We start from the raw sequence: 17,144 nt of genomic DNA, 5'->3' as shown, positions 1-17,144 counted from the left end.
CAGCTGGAGGAGGATAAGCTTCATAAGTGGTGGCTGTTTGGAAAACGTCCACACACCAATTTGATTGGCTGTTTGCACCACCTTTTTGTACCACCTTACACTCTATCTATCAATTACAATACATCATCATTCACTTTGCTTCGATACAGTTTGTTTTTATCTGCTAAGTTCTCAGTTGTGATTAAGAGATCATAGTATGCAGTGATATCAATATGGTTTGTAGCATTTTCTAGGTTATGAAATATGCTTATTATTGATAAATCAGTTCTCTGGTGTTCTGCTACAATTCAAACTTTTTTTTTCCTGTTTGATCAATTAACATTTTTACATTTCTATTAAAAGCGAGAAAGTGACTCCTTTGTTGTAAGTTCTTTTATGTTCTTTTCCATTTTGTGAAAGAAATGAATAGATTTAAGTGAATTTTTTAGTGTTTTTCAAGAATCTTTAATTTGCTGACTGCTTTTATTTTTGTGACACGTTGTCTATCATCTGTAATATCGTTTGTTTTCTTTTACGATTACCATTTCAGTTTTACCTTTCACTTATATGTACACTGTTACTGTATGTAGCTGTGTAGCAGATGAACATTTCTGATTGTAAAATATCTGTTATATGTTCTGGTGACTCTGCAGTTCCTCATTAAACTCCAGGCACCGTGCCCTTATTTCCAGGTATAAGGACGACTGTCTTCTTGTACCTGGAAATCATGGCCCAATGCCAAGGTGTTCTCAATACTAGGTGCAATTTGAACAATGACATTTGATCGAAAGTTGATCATGTGCAAATGTGTGGCACAATTTTCTTGTCTGCATTTTCTTGGTGCCGCTCAACATCTACCCTATATTGGGTGCACGTAGTGGACACAAAAATCGTGTCGAAAGTACCCTGCAAGACAGTACTGCACAGTTTCACATAAGCAGTACTCTGGTACACATTCTTGGTCAACTTTCTACCAAATGGCATTGTCCAAATCCCACCCAGTATTAAGATCACCTCGGCACTTTCAGGGGGAAAGGAGTTTGATGGGGGGCTGGGGGTGATTCTGTTTGTGAAGTCAGGCAGAGAATAGATCTAGAAGACTACAAATGTCTAAAGATAATTATACTATACAAGTCATGTAGGATTAAGACTGTTCTATATCCCATGATCAGGGTGTGGAGTGTCTGATTCAGCTGGGTGCTGATGTCAATACTGGGGAGGGGCACAACACACCACTCTGTCTGGCCTGTGAGAGGGGCGACGAACACCTGGTCCACTTTCTTCTCAAACAGGTACTTGTACTTAATTTCTTGATTTAGGTCATGTAATATTATCTTTTGCTCTTGTTGTATCTGTAGGAAATAAGTAACCTCACGCACTGTCTCTGTGTTACTCAACTGGTACATTGATTAGAATAGTACACTGTCTTTGCAGGCAAGTAATGTCTGCTTGGTTATTACATTGAATACCTTAGACCTGCATTTTTTTTACTTCGGTTTTTGACAGACAAGGACGACGTGGCACTGCACTCAAGTTTTTATAACTTATATCAACAGTGCCACGTACAGATAACAACATACCCATTTTAATTTTTATACACCTGAAGAAAATGAAGAAAGTCCTGTAAAGTGCCTTTCCCAAGGGCACAACATCGATGGCGTCAGGGAGATTCGAACTCGGGACCTCTTGGTTCTGAGTCAAACACACTGCCGTTACGCCACGCGACTCCCCTTCGTCTATTTTATTTCACGATAGTGTTACTCAGGACAAGGATGCAGTCTACAATGAGAATGATAGACACAGAAAAGTATGGTAAATGCATTTAAGTTCGTGGGGATTTAATTTTATGTATAGAGAGAAAATGGAGGTATATGGTGGTTTTTAGTTTGCGGTTGAAACAAGGGGGTAGGCAGGCAGAAGACAGAACAAGAATTTTCACTGCGGTTTTAAGTGCGCTCGGGGGGGGGGGGGGGGGGGCGAAAATTGCAAATATCAAGCCACTGCAAAAATTTTTTACATTCACAGTATCCAACGGTAGTTGTCCTATGTGACTAATGATTAACTTTAACTCTGTAGGAGCCTAAAGGTATGGAAATTGTTTACATGAGTTATTAACTTTATCCTCCTCCTTAAGGGTATAAGTGACCTACAACCCGCTCTGCAGTTGAGTCTGAAGAAGGAACACCACAGCATCATCGGCCTGCTGCTGAAGCACATGGGTCACGACCTTGAGGCCGGCGTGGTGTCGTGGAGCGGACTCAGTCTGGGCGGGCTGAGGGCAGAGTGGTTACATCCCATGCTCATGGACAGGAAAATCACTGACAACATGTATGGTGAGGATTAGAAAATCAGCAGCAACATGTATCATAGAGGGTTTACGGAAAAGGATGGGCTGTCTAGCTGGCCAGTCTAGCTGGCCATTGTCTACCATGTCAAGCTACTCAGATCCCCACAGTCATATTATGGTAGGGATTAGAAAATCAGCAACGACATGTACGGTAGGGATTATAAAATCGGCAACAACATGTATGGTAGGGATTAGAAAATCAGCAACAACATGTATGGTAGGGATTATAATGATTTTATCAGAAGATACCGAAGAACTTTATCGCACAACAATTACACATTCTTGTAACTAACATGGAATGGCTTTCATTACCAAATAACAACATCAACCAAAAACGTCTCTGTTTCAATATTAATGTTCCAGGTACGGGTGTTGCCATGGCAGCCATGGTTAAACAGATCCGTAACCGACGTGAGACACGCCCGCTCCCGCTGACCAGGGACCACTTCGGAGGCAGCGACCCGTCCCTCGCTAAAATGTCCTTTCCGCTAGATGACTCTATGGACAGGAGATACCCATTCTCTCGTTCAGGTAGGTGGTGTTAGTGACGACTCAGCCCTTGCCAAAGGCTTGATCTATTAATGCTGCTTTTGTGCAGGATTGATGCCGACTGCCATGGTACTGGTTTCCTTATAATCAAAATTGCATCTGTTTGGAAGACAATGATGCTGTTTCAAAATTAGATAAGATTTTCTAAATGTTTTGCATCAACCACAAGATTAGCAATGATTTATCAATAGAGGAAAAATGATATGTTTAGATATAGATAAAGTCGTAGAGTGTTTCGTTAGTGAACACATGTAGTACATATCAGATGCCATCCTAAAACCCACATTTTAGATTAGAAGAATGATGTAATTAAAAAAGATGTTTTCAAATTTTAGATGTATTTACATATTTATTAGACTTTTTTGTATTTTCCTGTGCAATGATTATAACAATTTCATTTACGTGTTGCCACCGTCAACTTTTGCCATTTACTCAAAGGAAACACCACGGTGATGGTAGATTTGACAAAACATAGTGTTTTTCATTATGTTATGAAAGTGTAAAATGCAGAATTGGCATCAACATGTCAAGTTTCAGTGTATCCATGTGCTCCGGCATCCTATAAGCTAAAAGCACTTTGCTCATTTTCTTGCTCTACTTTTTCTCCTTCAGTTGCCAGACCAGACGATACTAACCAAGGTAAAGGGTACTGCACAACTTTCCATTCTGCAAACCTTTCTGAGAATTTCCGCTCTTTTCTAGAAATCTAAGACAACTTTTTTGAAACCGTTTATTATAACTTTCTCTTAACAGCCTCCAGTTTAATTATATGGATTTCTAGTTTGATTTACAAATGTAGGACTATCTCCCACATTTCAGTAATTTCAACTCAACTGGATCAATATCACATCTGGTTGGTAAAATTTGAGTTAGAAATATGTAGCAGCCACTGATGACCCCCTGGTTTTAACCCAATTCTTCAGAATTCTGCAGAAATCTTCAGAATTCAGAGAAATTGAGCCTGAAGAATTTATCTACATGCAGGAAGTGGGAGATGATGCGCAGAAAGAAAACACTGAGTTGAAGGAAGAAAATATCAATTTTGAGTTGAAGGAAGAAAATACCAATTTGGAAGGTTTAAGTGTTGGAAGGTATGATTCTGCAGACTTCTTGCTCCAGTACCCAGAACTCTACAGAATTCTGCCCCATGCAGAATAGAATTCTGCAGAAATCTGGCTCAATTTTCCAGAATTCTGCAGAATTCTGCAGAACTGGGCTAATACCCAGGAGGTCATCAGTAGCTGCTACATATTTCTAACTCAAATTTTACCTACCAGATTTGATATTAGGCCATTTGGGTTTAAGATTGCTGAAATGAGGGAGATAGTCCTAAATTAATCTGGAAATCCATAATTGAACTGGAGGCTGTTTCTTACACTCTTAACTAACATTTTCAGTTTCATCTAACGAGGAGGCTAAAGGTAGATGTCTTTATCCTTTGTTTCTGTGTGCTCTTTTCATTTGTGCTTGCTTAGCGTTCACTTACAGTTACTGTAACTGATACACTAATTACTGTTTCAGTAATTATGTTGCTTTGAAGTAGTGTTGTGTTGTAAAATGTTGCTTGCTGCTTGTCCTGCTAACTTGCTATCATGTACATGTACAATACACATTTGCTTTGCACATAAACAGGTCTTCAACGAAGCAGTTTTAGAGGTACTTTTCGCTCATGCTTGTTGTACTACCTTGCAATCATGCATCATTTTGCGTTTTGCTTTGTGTACGCAATATGCTCTAACTTTGTTTGAAAATGTATACGTTTTCTATTCTGTAATTTCATGTACATTGTCCCTGAACTCACAAAGTAATGTTGTTTCTTTAGTCATTACCTTAGACAGCCATGTTTGTGAATGTGATGTTGTTGTTTTTTTCAGCGAGCATAACCAGTGACAGTTCCTTTGACGGGTACGAGGTAAAGGACATCAGGAGAAAGAGTCTTGCTGCCACGGTGCCAAGGTCACCTTCACAAGATAGCTTGCTGGGTAAGTCAGCAAAAGACCAGCTTTTAGCATTTTTCCCTCTATCTTATGTGTCACTTTTTGATCAATGATATGGGGCCTAACCTTAGCCTCAGGACACAGCTATAGCCCTCCTGACTCCCCCCCCCCCCGTCTCAAAAAGTACTCCCAGGGGACCCTTTCCTAGGGAAATGTATTTGTCAATCTTGTAAATGCAACATGCAGTGTGCTCTCTTTGCATCTCTGAATGATGTACACGTGCCTCATACAGGGCTTGAAGTACTTTTTTGGCGACACCTCAGAGGTGGACCCTTCTTTATCTCACTAAGCCTACAATGTGTGATTCATGTTGTTAGAAACCTGAATTCTGAAAATTGCAAGTTTTCTAAATTAGATACATTTTGGATTTCTCTCTGCATTTAATTCATAAGTCCAATAGTGGCTCCATTCTTGTAAGAGTTACATGTACATGGATTGAATGTACTATCAAGCGTGTTCTGTAAATTTATTTAGTTTAGCGGTGACTTAATTTTGTGGTAGAGTGGGGATAGGAGGTTTTTACAGTGTTTTAAGTTTGCGGTTGAAACAATCTATCATGCAGTAATGATACATTGGAAAAGCATATTTGCGATGTCATGAATTTGCAGTGGAAAGGTCACCTTTAGTATTGCGAAAATAAAACCACGGTGACCTCAAGCATTTCAAAATTGAACATTGCTCCTAGAAAAAAATAAGATTGTAGTGTACCGTTCCGATTTATTTATCCATTTTCTTACTATTATTAAACGATTAAAGATGGAATAAATTCTCAAATGTTTATATTTCTCCTTCTTTCCTTTCTGCCTGTTCTTTTCCAGATGACAGAAATGACGCCAACCGTTCTGACAAATGGTGGAACCGAATGCTCTATCCAATCCTCTCTGTCTTCTCTGGTACCTTCCAAACATCTCTACAGTCATCATACTTGATTTTTTACTCATAAGTATATTTCTGATTCAATCCTTGCAGCAATGCATGTGTGTTGTTTGTTGTGCCGGTGGCACTGGTTGTGCTTGGGATAGGCTGATCATGGCATCATACTGTTACAGATACATTGCATGGAAAATAGTCAAAGCAAAAGACAAATTTGAACCACATAATTTCATAAACTGGTTTCATGATGGAGGATTTTGCTCACAAACTGTCGTCGCGCTTGTGCGTTCGAACGACCCCAAACTCTGAATGGTGTTGCAGAGCCCGGCGTCTCGCGGAATTTTCACTTCCCGTGGGCAGCCCGATGCCCGTACAAATGCTGTCAAACATTCTTTTTACAGACGTGCACGATGACAATCATAGAGAAATTGTGAGCAAAATCTTCACCATGATGAAACCAGTTTTTGTGGTTCAAATTCGTGTATAAAGATTGACCAAACTTTGTCTACTAGGTAGATCATTATTTTAAAATAGATGCATGTTAGCCTCAAAATCTACTCAGGATTACCAAGGGCTGCAGTGGTGGATTCTCCCAAAATGGAGAAATTCAATGAATGACAATTGACATAACTGTGTATAAACGATTAAAAAAATGGTATAGCCCAGTATCAGGAAAGAGATTTCAGAGTCTCTTCTTGATTGTTGCTCCCCATTCCTTTGTGGTCCATTCCTGAAGCTTTTCAATTTCATGTCTGTATTTTGTAACGATTGACATAAAAACTTTTTGTCCCTTGCTTCACTCTAATGCTTCCCCATAGGCACTAGAAGCAAAGGTAATGCCTGTTGACAACAATTTACTAACTGTCACTTTTAGTACATTTCTTTACGACCGTAAAGAAAAACACTAAACATTATACACTAGACATATACGTCAAATATAAACACTAGACATATACGTCAAATAGTATCAACTGTTGATACTATTTGACGTATATGTCTAGTGTTGGTTATGTTTAACTTACCAGTGTTGTCAAGACTTTTGTAACTTATTCTTTATTTTTTTTGTCACCCAATAACCTTTTTTTTCTTTCTCACAGTCATATATTTACAGGCACAAAAGTATATTCGGATGGAATTAACATTCGATTATTTGTAATTTTTTTTACCTTTGTTAGTTTGTTATTGTACATTCTGAATTTACAGGTTTGTAGGACATCTCATATCTGTGTTTTCTGCTGATTGAGGTCTCACACCTATGTTTCCCTCAGAGCTGACCGGGTTAGGGGATTCCTCAAGAAGAATGTCAGGGGAGAGTGACCTTGAACTAACTCCGGCCAAACCACCGAGAAGGAAACTGAGGCGAAAGTACAGCAAAACAGGGTCCGAGATGCCGTTCAACCGCTGGGATCCGCGTAACATGACGGAACAGAAGTTCGGACAGTCGCTGGCCACGATTCCGCAGGAAAGGGACCGGTCTCTCGTGACGCCAGACTCTCCCGGGTTCAGCCCTTTTGCGCAGTCCAACAGGGGGTCGAGCGTGGAGGGCAGCCCCACACAGTTGACACCCGTGGGGACGCCTTACACCTCAAGTCCTATCAGACCATCTTCTCCTAGTGTTCTCCGAAGAACAAGGACTTGGGTAAGTTTTATTTCTGTTTCTGCTTTTTTTTCTGGTCTTGATGACGACCATTCTGGCATGTTGGGAAAGCCGTGTTAAGTGCCTTTCCCAAGGGCACAAGATCGGTGACACGACAGGATTCGAACCCGGGACCACTTGATTCTGAGCCGAACACGCTGCCTTTACGCCACACGACCCCACTAAGGGTATTATTATGCGGTCGTTCGTTTAAAGCTACATTGTAATCCCTACTTTACTCCTGATCGTGTTTTAGGCGTTTTAGACATTCAATCTACAATCTTGAGTAGTTCCTTTATTGTGTTTTAGAACAAAAAGGAGCAGCACAGAAAACAGCACTGTCATAGTCATCCTACATTTGTATATTTGCAATCCTTCGATTGAGAGTTATCATTTATTCATACAGAAATACTGTAATGGCAGAGAAGTTGTTCGCTGTCTGTTTGATTGTAAAACAAAGCATTATTATATTAAAAGCATTGCTCTTCATGCATTCTTCAAGATAAGAAAATATGTGCTGCAACTGAGAAAAAAATTAGATAATATATTCTCATGAAATTTGCTTAGATTATCACAAGTTACAAATTGATTAAATTTTCCACGAGTTCTGAATAAATTCTTTTTTTTGTCCCAATGCTTCCACAGGAGTGGTTACGACAGGTGATGTTGATTGATTTTATTGCCCCTACAGGGTGATGGTGTTAATGGTGTTAGCAGAGGAGGGTTAGGTTCTGAGGTGGTTGGAATAAGGGGTCATTCAGAGTTCAAGGTGCTCAAAACACACCTGGTCTAATGAACTGCATGCTGCTCTTTACAATAACCTCTAACCCAGGCTTTTAGCTAGGCATGCGTCCATGCGTCATTTGGACGCATGATACAAGAATTACAAGGAAATTGGACGCCCTCTTTTTCAGCTGGACGCACAGAGGACCCCCTGTTTCCCTCGGCTGGTAACTACATACTGTGTTGTAGTGTTACTGTTGCTTTTTTTAGTCCTACCAGACACTGGGACAGCATGAAAACTGATTGACATGCAGGTAATTGTTAATCCATAGAGCCTATTGGGAGACAGAGAGGGAACCAGCAGTTTTTAGTTCTGCTAAAAGTATGATAAGACTAGAACACACCTAACCCCCCGCATCACAGCACCCACCCACCCCATTTTTGGACCCCTTGTCTATAGATCCTAGCTAAAGCCTGCTCTAACCTAATACGTTTCTGCGTAAATAGAGAAAGAATGTACAGTCAAACCTGCATACATGTGCTAACGACCCCCTCTATCTACATAAGGACCACCTGTCGTTTATGGTCACTATTTGGTAGTCCTTTAGATTATTTTCCTAATGATCTAAGTATTGAGAATCCTGTCTATAGTGGCCACCTGTCTTTAAAGTGACCATTTTCTTCAAATCCATTGGGCGCCAATATAGACAGGTTTGACTGTATTAATTTTGTATTGGACTAACCCCTCTGTTTTTGGTCTGAACTGTATGATCTGATATATTGCTTGTTAAACTAGAGATTTCATAGTTTCATGAATTCCTCTGTCTGTGTAGTCGGTACTTTTGCTGGGTGAGTGTGACATCATGCTAATATATTGAATCTAAAAGCCCCCTCTCACTGGACCCGCGACACGTTGGCGACCTCGCTGCGACCGAGTGATTTTACACCGCACTAAACGGATTTCATCGATAAAAAACAAATCTTTTTACGCGTTGTGTGATTTTTGTCTTTTTAATCATACTTGAACGTTTTGCATGGTATTCCCATTGTAAAGTCAATGCTAACTCAAATTCAACCTTGGATGCAGCGTATCGTGGGTCCAGTGAGAGGGGGGCTTTAGGCATCCACAAAAGACCAACTGTGGCTCTTACTAACTCGTATCTGTTACTCAAACAGGCCTCAATAACAGAAGCCGAAGAGACTGATTCCACCATTGAAGAACCACAGTCCCCCCTCCCACAAAAAGATGGCATGGACCAGTCCAAGTCACCCAGTCTAGCAGTCCCTCCACAACCCCATGCTGCACTCCCCCATACGAATGACATGGATCAGTCCAGCCCTGGTCAAGTGAAAAAACTGTCTTTGATGAAGAACGAAGAAGAAGACAGCCGTCCAATCAGAAAACGGGCCTACACGGCCATCGACAAGCCTGTTCGATCCCTCTCCATGACCGCGATAAGGCTCCTCGACATTTCCAACAACGGCATCGTCTCTCTCGACGGCCTCACCAAATCCGACACAAACGTCATAAACTCGTTGGTCGCGGTGGAAAAGCTTGACCTCAGCCAGAACAGTTTGAAGGACTTTCCGTGGAGGCTCTGCCAGGCGCTGCCCAAACTGCAGAGTCTGGATCTCCGTGGTAACAGCTTCACGACTTTTCCCGCCCACGTTCTCGCCTGCCAACACCTGGACTCTCTCGACCTTTCACACAACAAGATCGCAGATCTAACCAAGAAGCCGTCCAAAACCAGCTTTAGCCTGAAGGAGTTCAACATCTCCCACAATTCCCTGACGGAGCTGCCATCTTGGATTGGAGTCTGCATGCCCATGCTTCAGGTCTTGTTTGTTTATTGTTTATTTGCACGTAAAATATAACATAAATGAACAGTTAATGAACATAAACACACACAAAAAAACATGGAGTGGAAACCAGAAACCTTCAAGGTTTATCTTGGGTTTCCCCTTTACTGAGATACATTAATCACTGTATTATATCAATTTAACTAAAGTAGATAAAGTCAGACGAAAAAAGGTCATCATTATAAATGAATGAGTAAGTAAATAAGGAAATCCAACAGACTAAATAATTACTAACTAAATGTAACCTAAACTAAATAGGTCCTGAACGTGGAGGGGAACAGGGTGGCGAAGATCGACGACGAAGAAACGTTCCAACTCAGGAGGTTGAAGGTCATGAACATCTCCAAGAACCAACTGAAGGAACTTCCCGTGAAGTTCTTTCTGGGATGTCCCAAGTTGGAGACATTAGTGGCTTCTTGCAATGAGTTAGGTAAGTACAAAAAGTCATGTACATTGTATTTGTTGCCTCAGTCCGTAACCAAGCTGGTTCATAGTTTGCGCATTTGAACAGTTAAAACGATTGGCTGGTTTGAATGCTGTCCTTGGTGCTGATTGGCTATCTGACAGGAAAATGATTGGCTGGTTTGACTGCTGTCCTTGGTGCTGATTGGCTATCTGACAGGAAAATGATTGGCTGGTTTGACTGCTGTCCTTGGTGCTGATTGGCTATCTGACAGGAAAATGATTGGCTGGTTTGACTACTGTCCTTGGTGCTGATTGGCTATCTGACAGGAAAATGATTGGCTGGTTTGACTGCTGTCCTTGGTTCTGATTGGTTATCTGACAGGAAATAGTTATTGTCCGGACATGTTTTGTTTATAACTCAGGGGCGTTCAACTTTGACATATTACCCACAATGTAGAACCCTGCTCATGTGCAGTTCAAACCATGAAATAGCTTATTAAAGAAGATAATTATTATAGCAGTGTTGGTTGGTTTATCACTTTGATGGTTTGTCTGTGAATCAGTACTCTACTGTGTTCTTTAGTTTTTTCGCAGTGATTTATATAATAAAGGATTAACAATGAATGAGATTAGAAATTTTTTAATCAGCATCTATTTCTCAACAACATTGACATTTTTTTCCTAGGCCTTGCGCCTACTATTGCACTAGGGTACCAGGAAACTGAGTTTGTGTTCAAGTGCTTTTCAGCCTGAGGAGAACTTATCGTTATCCTTTTTTGTTTTCAAATTTCTTAATGCTGTAAGAACTAACACCATTGGACTTATACTGTAATTCACTTTATCTTCACGGTAAGAAAATTTCACGTTGTAGGGAAAATGGACTTTTTCACTGAAATTTAACTTTACGGTGGCAGCAAGGGATTTACAGAAAGGATGTGTGGAGGAATCATAAATGATTACAACAGGTTTTTCACAGTGATGATAAGTTCATGGTACAGGGGTGACCATGAAAACAGTGAACATAAAGTTACAGTGAAAGAACACAGAATTACAGTATCCCAATCAATCTCAATCAATATCTACTGCTATGTTGTCCCCACAGCAAACCTACCATACGATGCCGCAATCAAACTGCAGAACCTGAGTACAGTAAAGTTAGCCCACAACAAGCTGGCGGAGCCCGAGCCCACGTACATTCCCCGTTTCCTGCTGCTGCTGGACAGACTCCGTTCGCTGGATCTCAGTAACAACGAGCTGCAGGGCCTCCCCCCGCCCTCCCACTGGAACACACACGCACTCAGGGAACTCATGGTGGGGGGAAATCACATCAGAAAGGTGGATCTGCTGTGTTTTTTGTACATAATTTGTTGAATTTTTTATTTGAAATGTACCAAAAAATTTAGAAAAACAAATTTGAAAAAAATTTTGAACATTTATTCCATTTTTTTCCATTTAATCTGTTAGTTTAGTCCACAACATAGAATTTTGCAGTCCAAGTATACCGAGAGTAGTAGATTCTAAAATGGCTACTCGGTGGAATATTCCACCACCCAGATGAGAACCCTGGAAGAAGCAGTGGAATATTCCATCACCTATAAAAAGTGCCTTAGAAATCGATTTTGTGGTAACTACTTGGACAGTGTAGAAATAAATTGTACCAAGGAAGCTCACACACGCATGCACGCACTCTCACTGTCGTAAATTTTCAAACCAAACATGTAACTCTGTACTGTTTTGTAAAAGGGAGAAAACAAAAAGAGCAAGGTTGGCTAGACCTGGACCTGTCCTTGGTACTGAAATTCCATCATACTTGCACAAAAGCTCCATTTTTGGTGTTTTACCCCTTTTTTTGCAACATTTATAGTATCCTTTTCTTAATGTGTTTTGAAACACGAGGATGTGAGATGTTAGAGAAGATACAACATCAGAAAAGATTTACTATATTTTGCAAGAACATAGCCTGGAATCCAGCCTTGTTAGCTTTAGTTTGTTTCCAATGGTCTTGAACTGTTTCCCAACAAGATTGGATTCCAGGCCAGCAAAAACAGGAATGAAACACTGAAAATGAGCTGGATCCTTACATCTGCTTGGAGATTTGTGAATAGCTATAGAGTGATGATTGTGGGTGCAGCTCTTATCTGGCCTTAATCACACATTAACCCCTTGCTATGATATTTGCACTATGATATTTGGATTATGTTTTTTGTTTTTTATGATGTATGCCAATGATGTATATAGTGTGTGATGTGTGAGGTACATTGTATGATGTATACAAATGTGTTTTGTACATTTGTGTGCTAAGTTCATACATTGTAACAGTTGATGTCAATGTATAAGTGTATGGGAGGGCAACTTGTAAAGGTGATTAGGCACCTGTTTAGCCCTCCCTTTCACATTGTGAAGAACCCAAAGAAAGAAGTTACTAAAAGATTCTGCTATAAGTGACTTTTAAAAGGTAGCAATCAGGTACCTCCAAATTTTCGATGTCAACAGTACATCTTGATCACGGAGTGACCTAGTCTTGTGAGAACACGAGACTAGGTCGAGACTTGTGTAGATCTTCCTGCCTCCCCCGCCTCCTTTTGCGAGAACACGTGAGTAGGTCACTCCGTGATCAAGATGTACAGTTGACATAAAAAATCTGGAGGTACGTGATTGCTACCTTTTAAAAGTCACAGATCGAAGAATCTTTTAGTAACTTGTAATCAGACGTGAATGATGAATCTCTTCAACCATTAATTTTAAAGAAACAAAGAGAATGTTTAAGTGGAGTATTGTCTGCATTTGTCAGCTTGTCCTTGGAGACAGTGCCAAACAGTGGGCCACCCTGGAGAGACTCATAATCAGCCATAATAAGCTGCAGGAGGTGCCCCGGGAGCTAGGCTACCTGACCTCACTAACCTCCCTGGACTTCAGCCACAACAGGGGCATCAACACACTACCTGATGAGCTGGGCAGGCTGTCCAAACTATGGGAGGTGAGATTTGAAAATCGTCTGATAAACAATTGTCATCGGTGTTATGTATGATTGCATTCGTCATTTCGGATGGTGACGTAAAGCCGGCAGCCGGGTGTATGAGGGGGCTTCAGGCATAAGCCTCAAGCATCAAACCTCTGCACGTAAAAGAACCCAACACGCTTATCGAGAAGAGTAGGGGTGACCCAGTATGCTTGGCCAAAAACGTGAGCAGTAGCGAAGTCATATTGCACTACTAGCTAACGAAAAAGCGTCATGCTTCGTCCTCAGTCTGAGGTTTGACCGCTTTACCTTACCTTATAACTAAGGTATACTGTAGATCTTGAAATGTTTGCAATTTATTTTCATGGTTATTGCAGTAAAATCATCACAGAATAACCTCACCACAGAATTCTGACATCACGAATTTTTGTATGATTCCATTGTCTTGCTACATTACGACACTGAATTTTGTTTCAATTGCAAACTTAAAATAAGACACATGCTCCTTTACCCTTTTGCCGCGAAAGTAAGTCCCCATAAAGGTAGATGAATATACAGCACACCAATGTTTGTAATGGTAAACCAAATGTAGTATGGCTTCCTCCATGCTGTGACCACATTGATTTCATACTTGGATTGGGTTCGATACTAAATCTCAAACAGTCATGATCAGACTTTTTTGCTTCCGTCTTCGATTGTTAAGTGGCTATAGTCACCAGAATTATGCAATTATAGAAAGCATGACAGTGGTAAGATTTTGCTGATGTAATGTTATGACTTTTGTCCCCAGCTCCCCCTGGATGGTCTGAGGCTTGACCTTGACCCAGCCATAGTGAAAGGTCGCACCAAGGACGTTATAGGCTTCCTCAGCCAGAGGCTCAAACAGGTGAAAATACCATGATAACATTTATTTGAAGAAAAAATTAACAAGACAGTATTGAGTAGATGTTCTGACATATTTGATATAAAATTGCTGTGTTAATTGTGTGTAAAAGTGGTTAGCATTTGATTGTATGCAAATTTCCCAGTTCTGGACTTGGGTGATTATGAAAAAGTCCTTTTTTTGTGGATGTGGGGAGAGAAATGGATGAAATACATGTATGTTGTATTTACTCTCGCAAATATTGCCTTTAAAGTTTCCTTTAATTTACAGTTTAACATTTCTTCATTGCATCCACAAGTCATGAAAACATTATGCCAAGTGCTTTTTTTGGTACCCCCCTGTCCAGGCTGTTCCCCACTACCGTATGAAGCTGATGCTGGTGGGTTTTGGGGGGAGGGGCAAGTCCACCCTACTGAGACAACTACAGAAGATCAAGGGAGACCCCAGGTTCAACACCGCAACTATAGGGGTGCTGGTGAAGGACTGGAAGTAAGTTCTATAGTCAAGTCAAGTCAAAGTTTATTGCACAACGATTGTAACAATATATGTATGTTCTTTGTTGACCATGTGGCAATTGCATGTAAGTATGGTGAAAAAAAGTAAAACGACTTTGTTATTCAAATTCTAGTGATATCATTGCAGAAAGTCATACCATGTAGTTTTGAAAAATGGTGGCATATCTTTCTGAAAGTCTGCAAATAACTTATCTTGCATTATAGCTTTGAAATTGCTCCCTACATTTTAGAAATTATTCAGGGGAGGGGAGTGGTTAGTTTAACAAGATGGTCGATCAAGAATCAAAATTTACCATATAACGCTGAAAGCACTGTTCAGGGTTTTCTACTCTTAACAAATGTCAAATTGATATTTCTAAAATTTTGTTATTTGTAGAAAGTAGCCAGAGACAGGTCAAGCCTTTGTCTTACATTAGAATTAGGGAGCCATGGGCATCAAACCTCTGAATAGCAAGGTTCTTTTATTCACAACCAAGTATTTTACAAGAGCCGATGTTTCGACGACTGTCAGTCATCTTCATCAGGGCAATACTCACAATGAAGATGACAGATAGTTGTTGAAACGTCGGCTCTTGTAAAATACTTGGTTATGAATAAAAGAACCTTGCTATTCAGTCATTCGCCAACGTGATGAAAGTATTCACGGATCAAACCTCTGCTTGTAAAATTTTTCTGGTTCTCTGTTGCAGGATCCCAGTAAAGAAGAGCAGGACCAGGACCTACACCTACACCCTGAGTACCTGGGACTTCGCTGGACAGGAGGAGTTCTACTCCACGCACCAGTGTTTCCTGTCTTCCCGCTCCCTCTACCTGGTCAGTAATGAACTGCACCTTTTTTTCCACACAATCATATATTTGACCTTCAAGACTTAGTGCATATTTTAGGACATAAAGAGGTTACCTGACAACAACTTTCCAAGCCCTTACATTGAAGATTCTTTTCAAACAAGATCTTCCAAATTTTGTCCATCTTATTACCTGGATATTTAACCTTCATCAATAGATCTTTGAAGCCTCAATGTTGTGAAAAAACAAGATCAAGTCTGGGACTTGAAACATGATATCGCAATATAAAAAAATATTGACCATCAAAAAAGGGACTAGTTTTAACGCAAACTCCCACCCAGCGACCATCAGCCATATTCGAGATAATGATCATGATATTATGGGTAGCACAGGGCAAGTGACACATTACCATGACATGTGCGGCATATGCATACTTTGTTCGGTCCTGTCAATGTTGCCATGACAATGACTCGCTTGCTCTCTGCGTTACTCAGATTTCTCTGTTTTTCCCCGGTAAAGTGATCTGCAATATGGTCTATGGTTTCTTGCAGTGTGTGTTGTTATAATTAGCCTAATATGTTTTTGCCTCACCATAGGTGGTGTACGACTTGAGTAGGGGCCCGAAGGAGGTTGAGAGTTTGCGTCCGTGGCTGCTGAACATCCAGGCGCGCGCGCCCAACTGTCCCGTCATCGTGGTCGGCACCCATAAGGACCGCATCAAGAGGGAGGAGGCAGACTCCGTCATCCTGGAGATGAGACACCGGGTCCAGACACTGTGTACAACACCTGGTCAGTGCTACGTTTTTTGTTACCTGCTTTGCCAATAAGGCTATGTTGATTTGATTATATGGATGACATCCTCTGGAATTCCCCACTGATGCGAGCGTGCAAAAAAAGTTTGGCAAAGGAAATTGTTGCCTTCATTTTTATATCAATCTGACACAGTATGGTATACCGAATAATAGATTCTTGATTTTTTTTTCTTGATCTTCTTCTCTGACTTTGGAATTTGCAATGTGCATGGTGGGTTACATTTGTTGGGTGCTTGGTTAAAGGATTGGTTGGCTATCAGAGTAATGGATGAATTTATCACAATTTAGCAGATAAGCCTATGGACTAAATAACATTAAATGTCCTGTAATCTGGATCCAGGATAACCTCATACACTAATGGGTGAGAGATTATAATGCTAACCATTGTTTTTCTATGTCCACAGGGTTCCCAGAGATCAAGGGTTATGCAGAGGTTTCCTGCATCAAAGAGAGTCCAGCCATGGAGGACCTGAGGAAACAAATCATCAATGTCATCGACAAGTAAGTCAACACTTACTGCCTTAAAATTTGTCTTGTACTTGTACAAGTAGTTATAGTAAACAAAATGTATTTTATACAAAATAGACATTTCATCTTGTGGCCACAGGTCAAATTGTAAGGGCTTATTCTTGATGGAGACTCAGTCTGCTGTGTACAGGTAGTCCATCTTCTTCCAAGACCTTTTGATAGACCTTTTGTAGACCTTTTGATGTGTCAATCAAGTGCTAATTTGCATATTGTATGACCACCCCTCCCTCTTCCCAGTTTCACGGTCAGTGTGTGATAGGACATATGATCTCCCTCCCACAGTTAAATGTAC

The 17,144-nt window shown here is 40.5% G+C and overlaps 1 protein-coding gene across 1 annotated transcript in view; it reads left to right on the top strand.

Annotated features, from left to right (window-relative positions):
• Window positions 1-17,144, top strand: part of LOC136435897 (leucine-rich repeat serine/threonine-protein kinase 2-like) — a 59,397-nt gene that overhangs the window by 13,385 nt on the left and 28,868 nt on the right. Inside the window, exons 12-29 of the mRNA XM_066429609.1 lie at window positions 1,152-1,271; window positions 2,114-2,312; window positions 2,690-2,857; window positions 3,488-3,514; window positions 4,273-4,296; window positions 4,750-4,857; window positions 5,691-5,765; window positions 7,014-7,384; window positions 8,027-8,041; window positions 9,281-9,940; window positions 10,223-10,394; window positions 11,472-11,704; window positions 13,161-13,346; window positions 14,119-14,214; window positions 14,558-14,700; window positions 15,416-15,539; window positions 16,109-16,301; window positions 16,729-16,825. Coding sequence (XP_066285706.1) covers window positions 1,152-1,271; window positions 2,114-2,312; window positions 2,690-2,857; window positions 3,488-3,514; window positions 4,273-4,296; window positions 4,750-4,857; window positions 5,691-5,765; window positions 7,014-7,384; window positions 8,027-8,041; window positions 9,281-9,940; window positions 10,223-10,394; window positions 11,472-11,704; window positions 13,161-13,346; window positions 14,119-14,214; window positions 14,558-14,700; window positions 15,416-15,539; window positions 16,109-16,301; window positions 16,729-16,825 — 3,011 coding nt within the window. The remainder of the gene's footprint in view (window positions 1-1,151; window positions 1,272-2,113; window positions 2,313-2,689; window positions 2,858-3,487; window positions 3,515-4,272; window positions 4,297-4,749; window positions 4,858-5,690; window positions 5,766-7,013; window positions 7,385-8,026; window positions 8,042-9,280; window positions 9,941-10,222; window positions 10,395-11,471; window positions 11,705-13,160; window positions 13,347-14,118; window positions 14,215-14,557; window positions 14,701-15,415; window positions 15,540-16,108; window positions 16,302-16,728; window positions 16,826-17,144) is intronic.

Source organism: Branchiostoma lanceolatum, chromosome 5 (genome assembly GCF_035083965.1).
Source record: "Branchiostoma lanceolatum isolate klBraLanc5 chromosome 5, klBraLanc5.hap2, whole genome shotgun sequence".
In the NCBI taxonomy this organism is placed as follows: domain Eukaryota; kingdom Metazoa; phylum Chordata; class Leptocardii; order Amphioxiformes; family Branchiostomatidae; genus Branchiostoma; species Branchiostoma lanceolatum.
The sequence above is the reverse complement of the archived record's forward strand: the minus strand, read 5'-3'. Positions and strand labels throughout refer to the sequence as shown.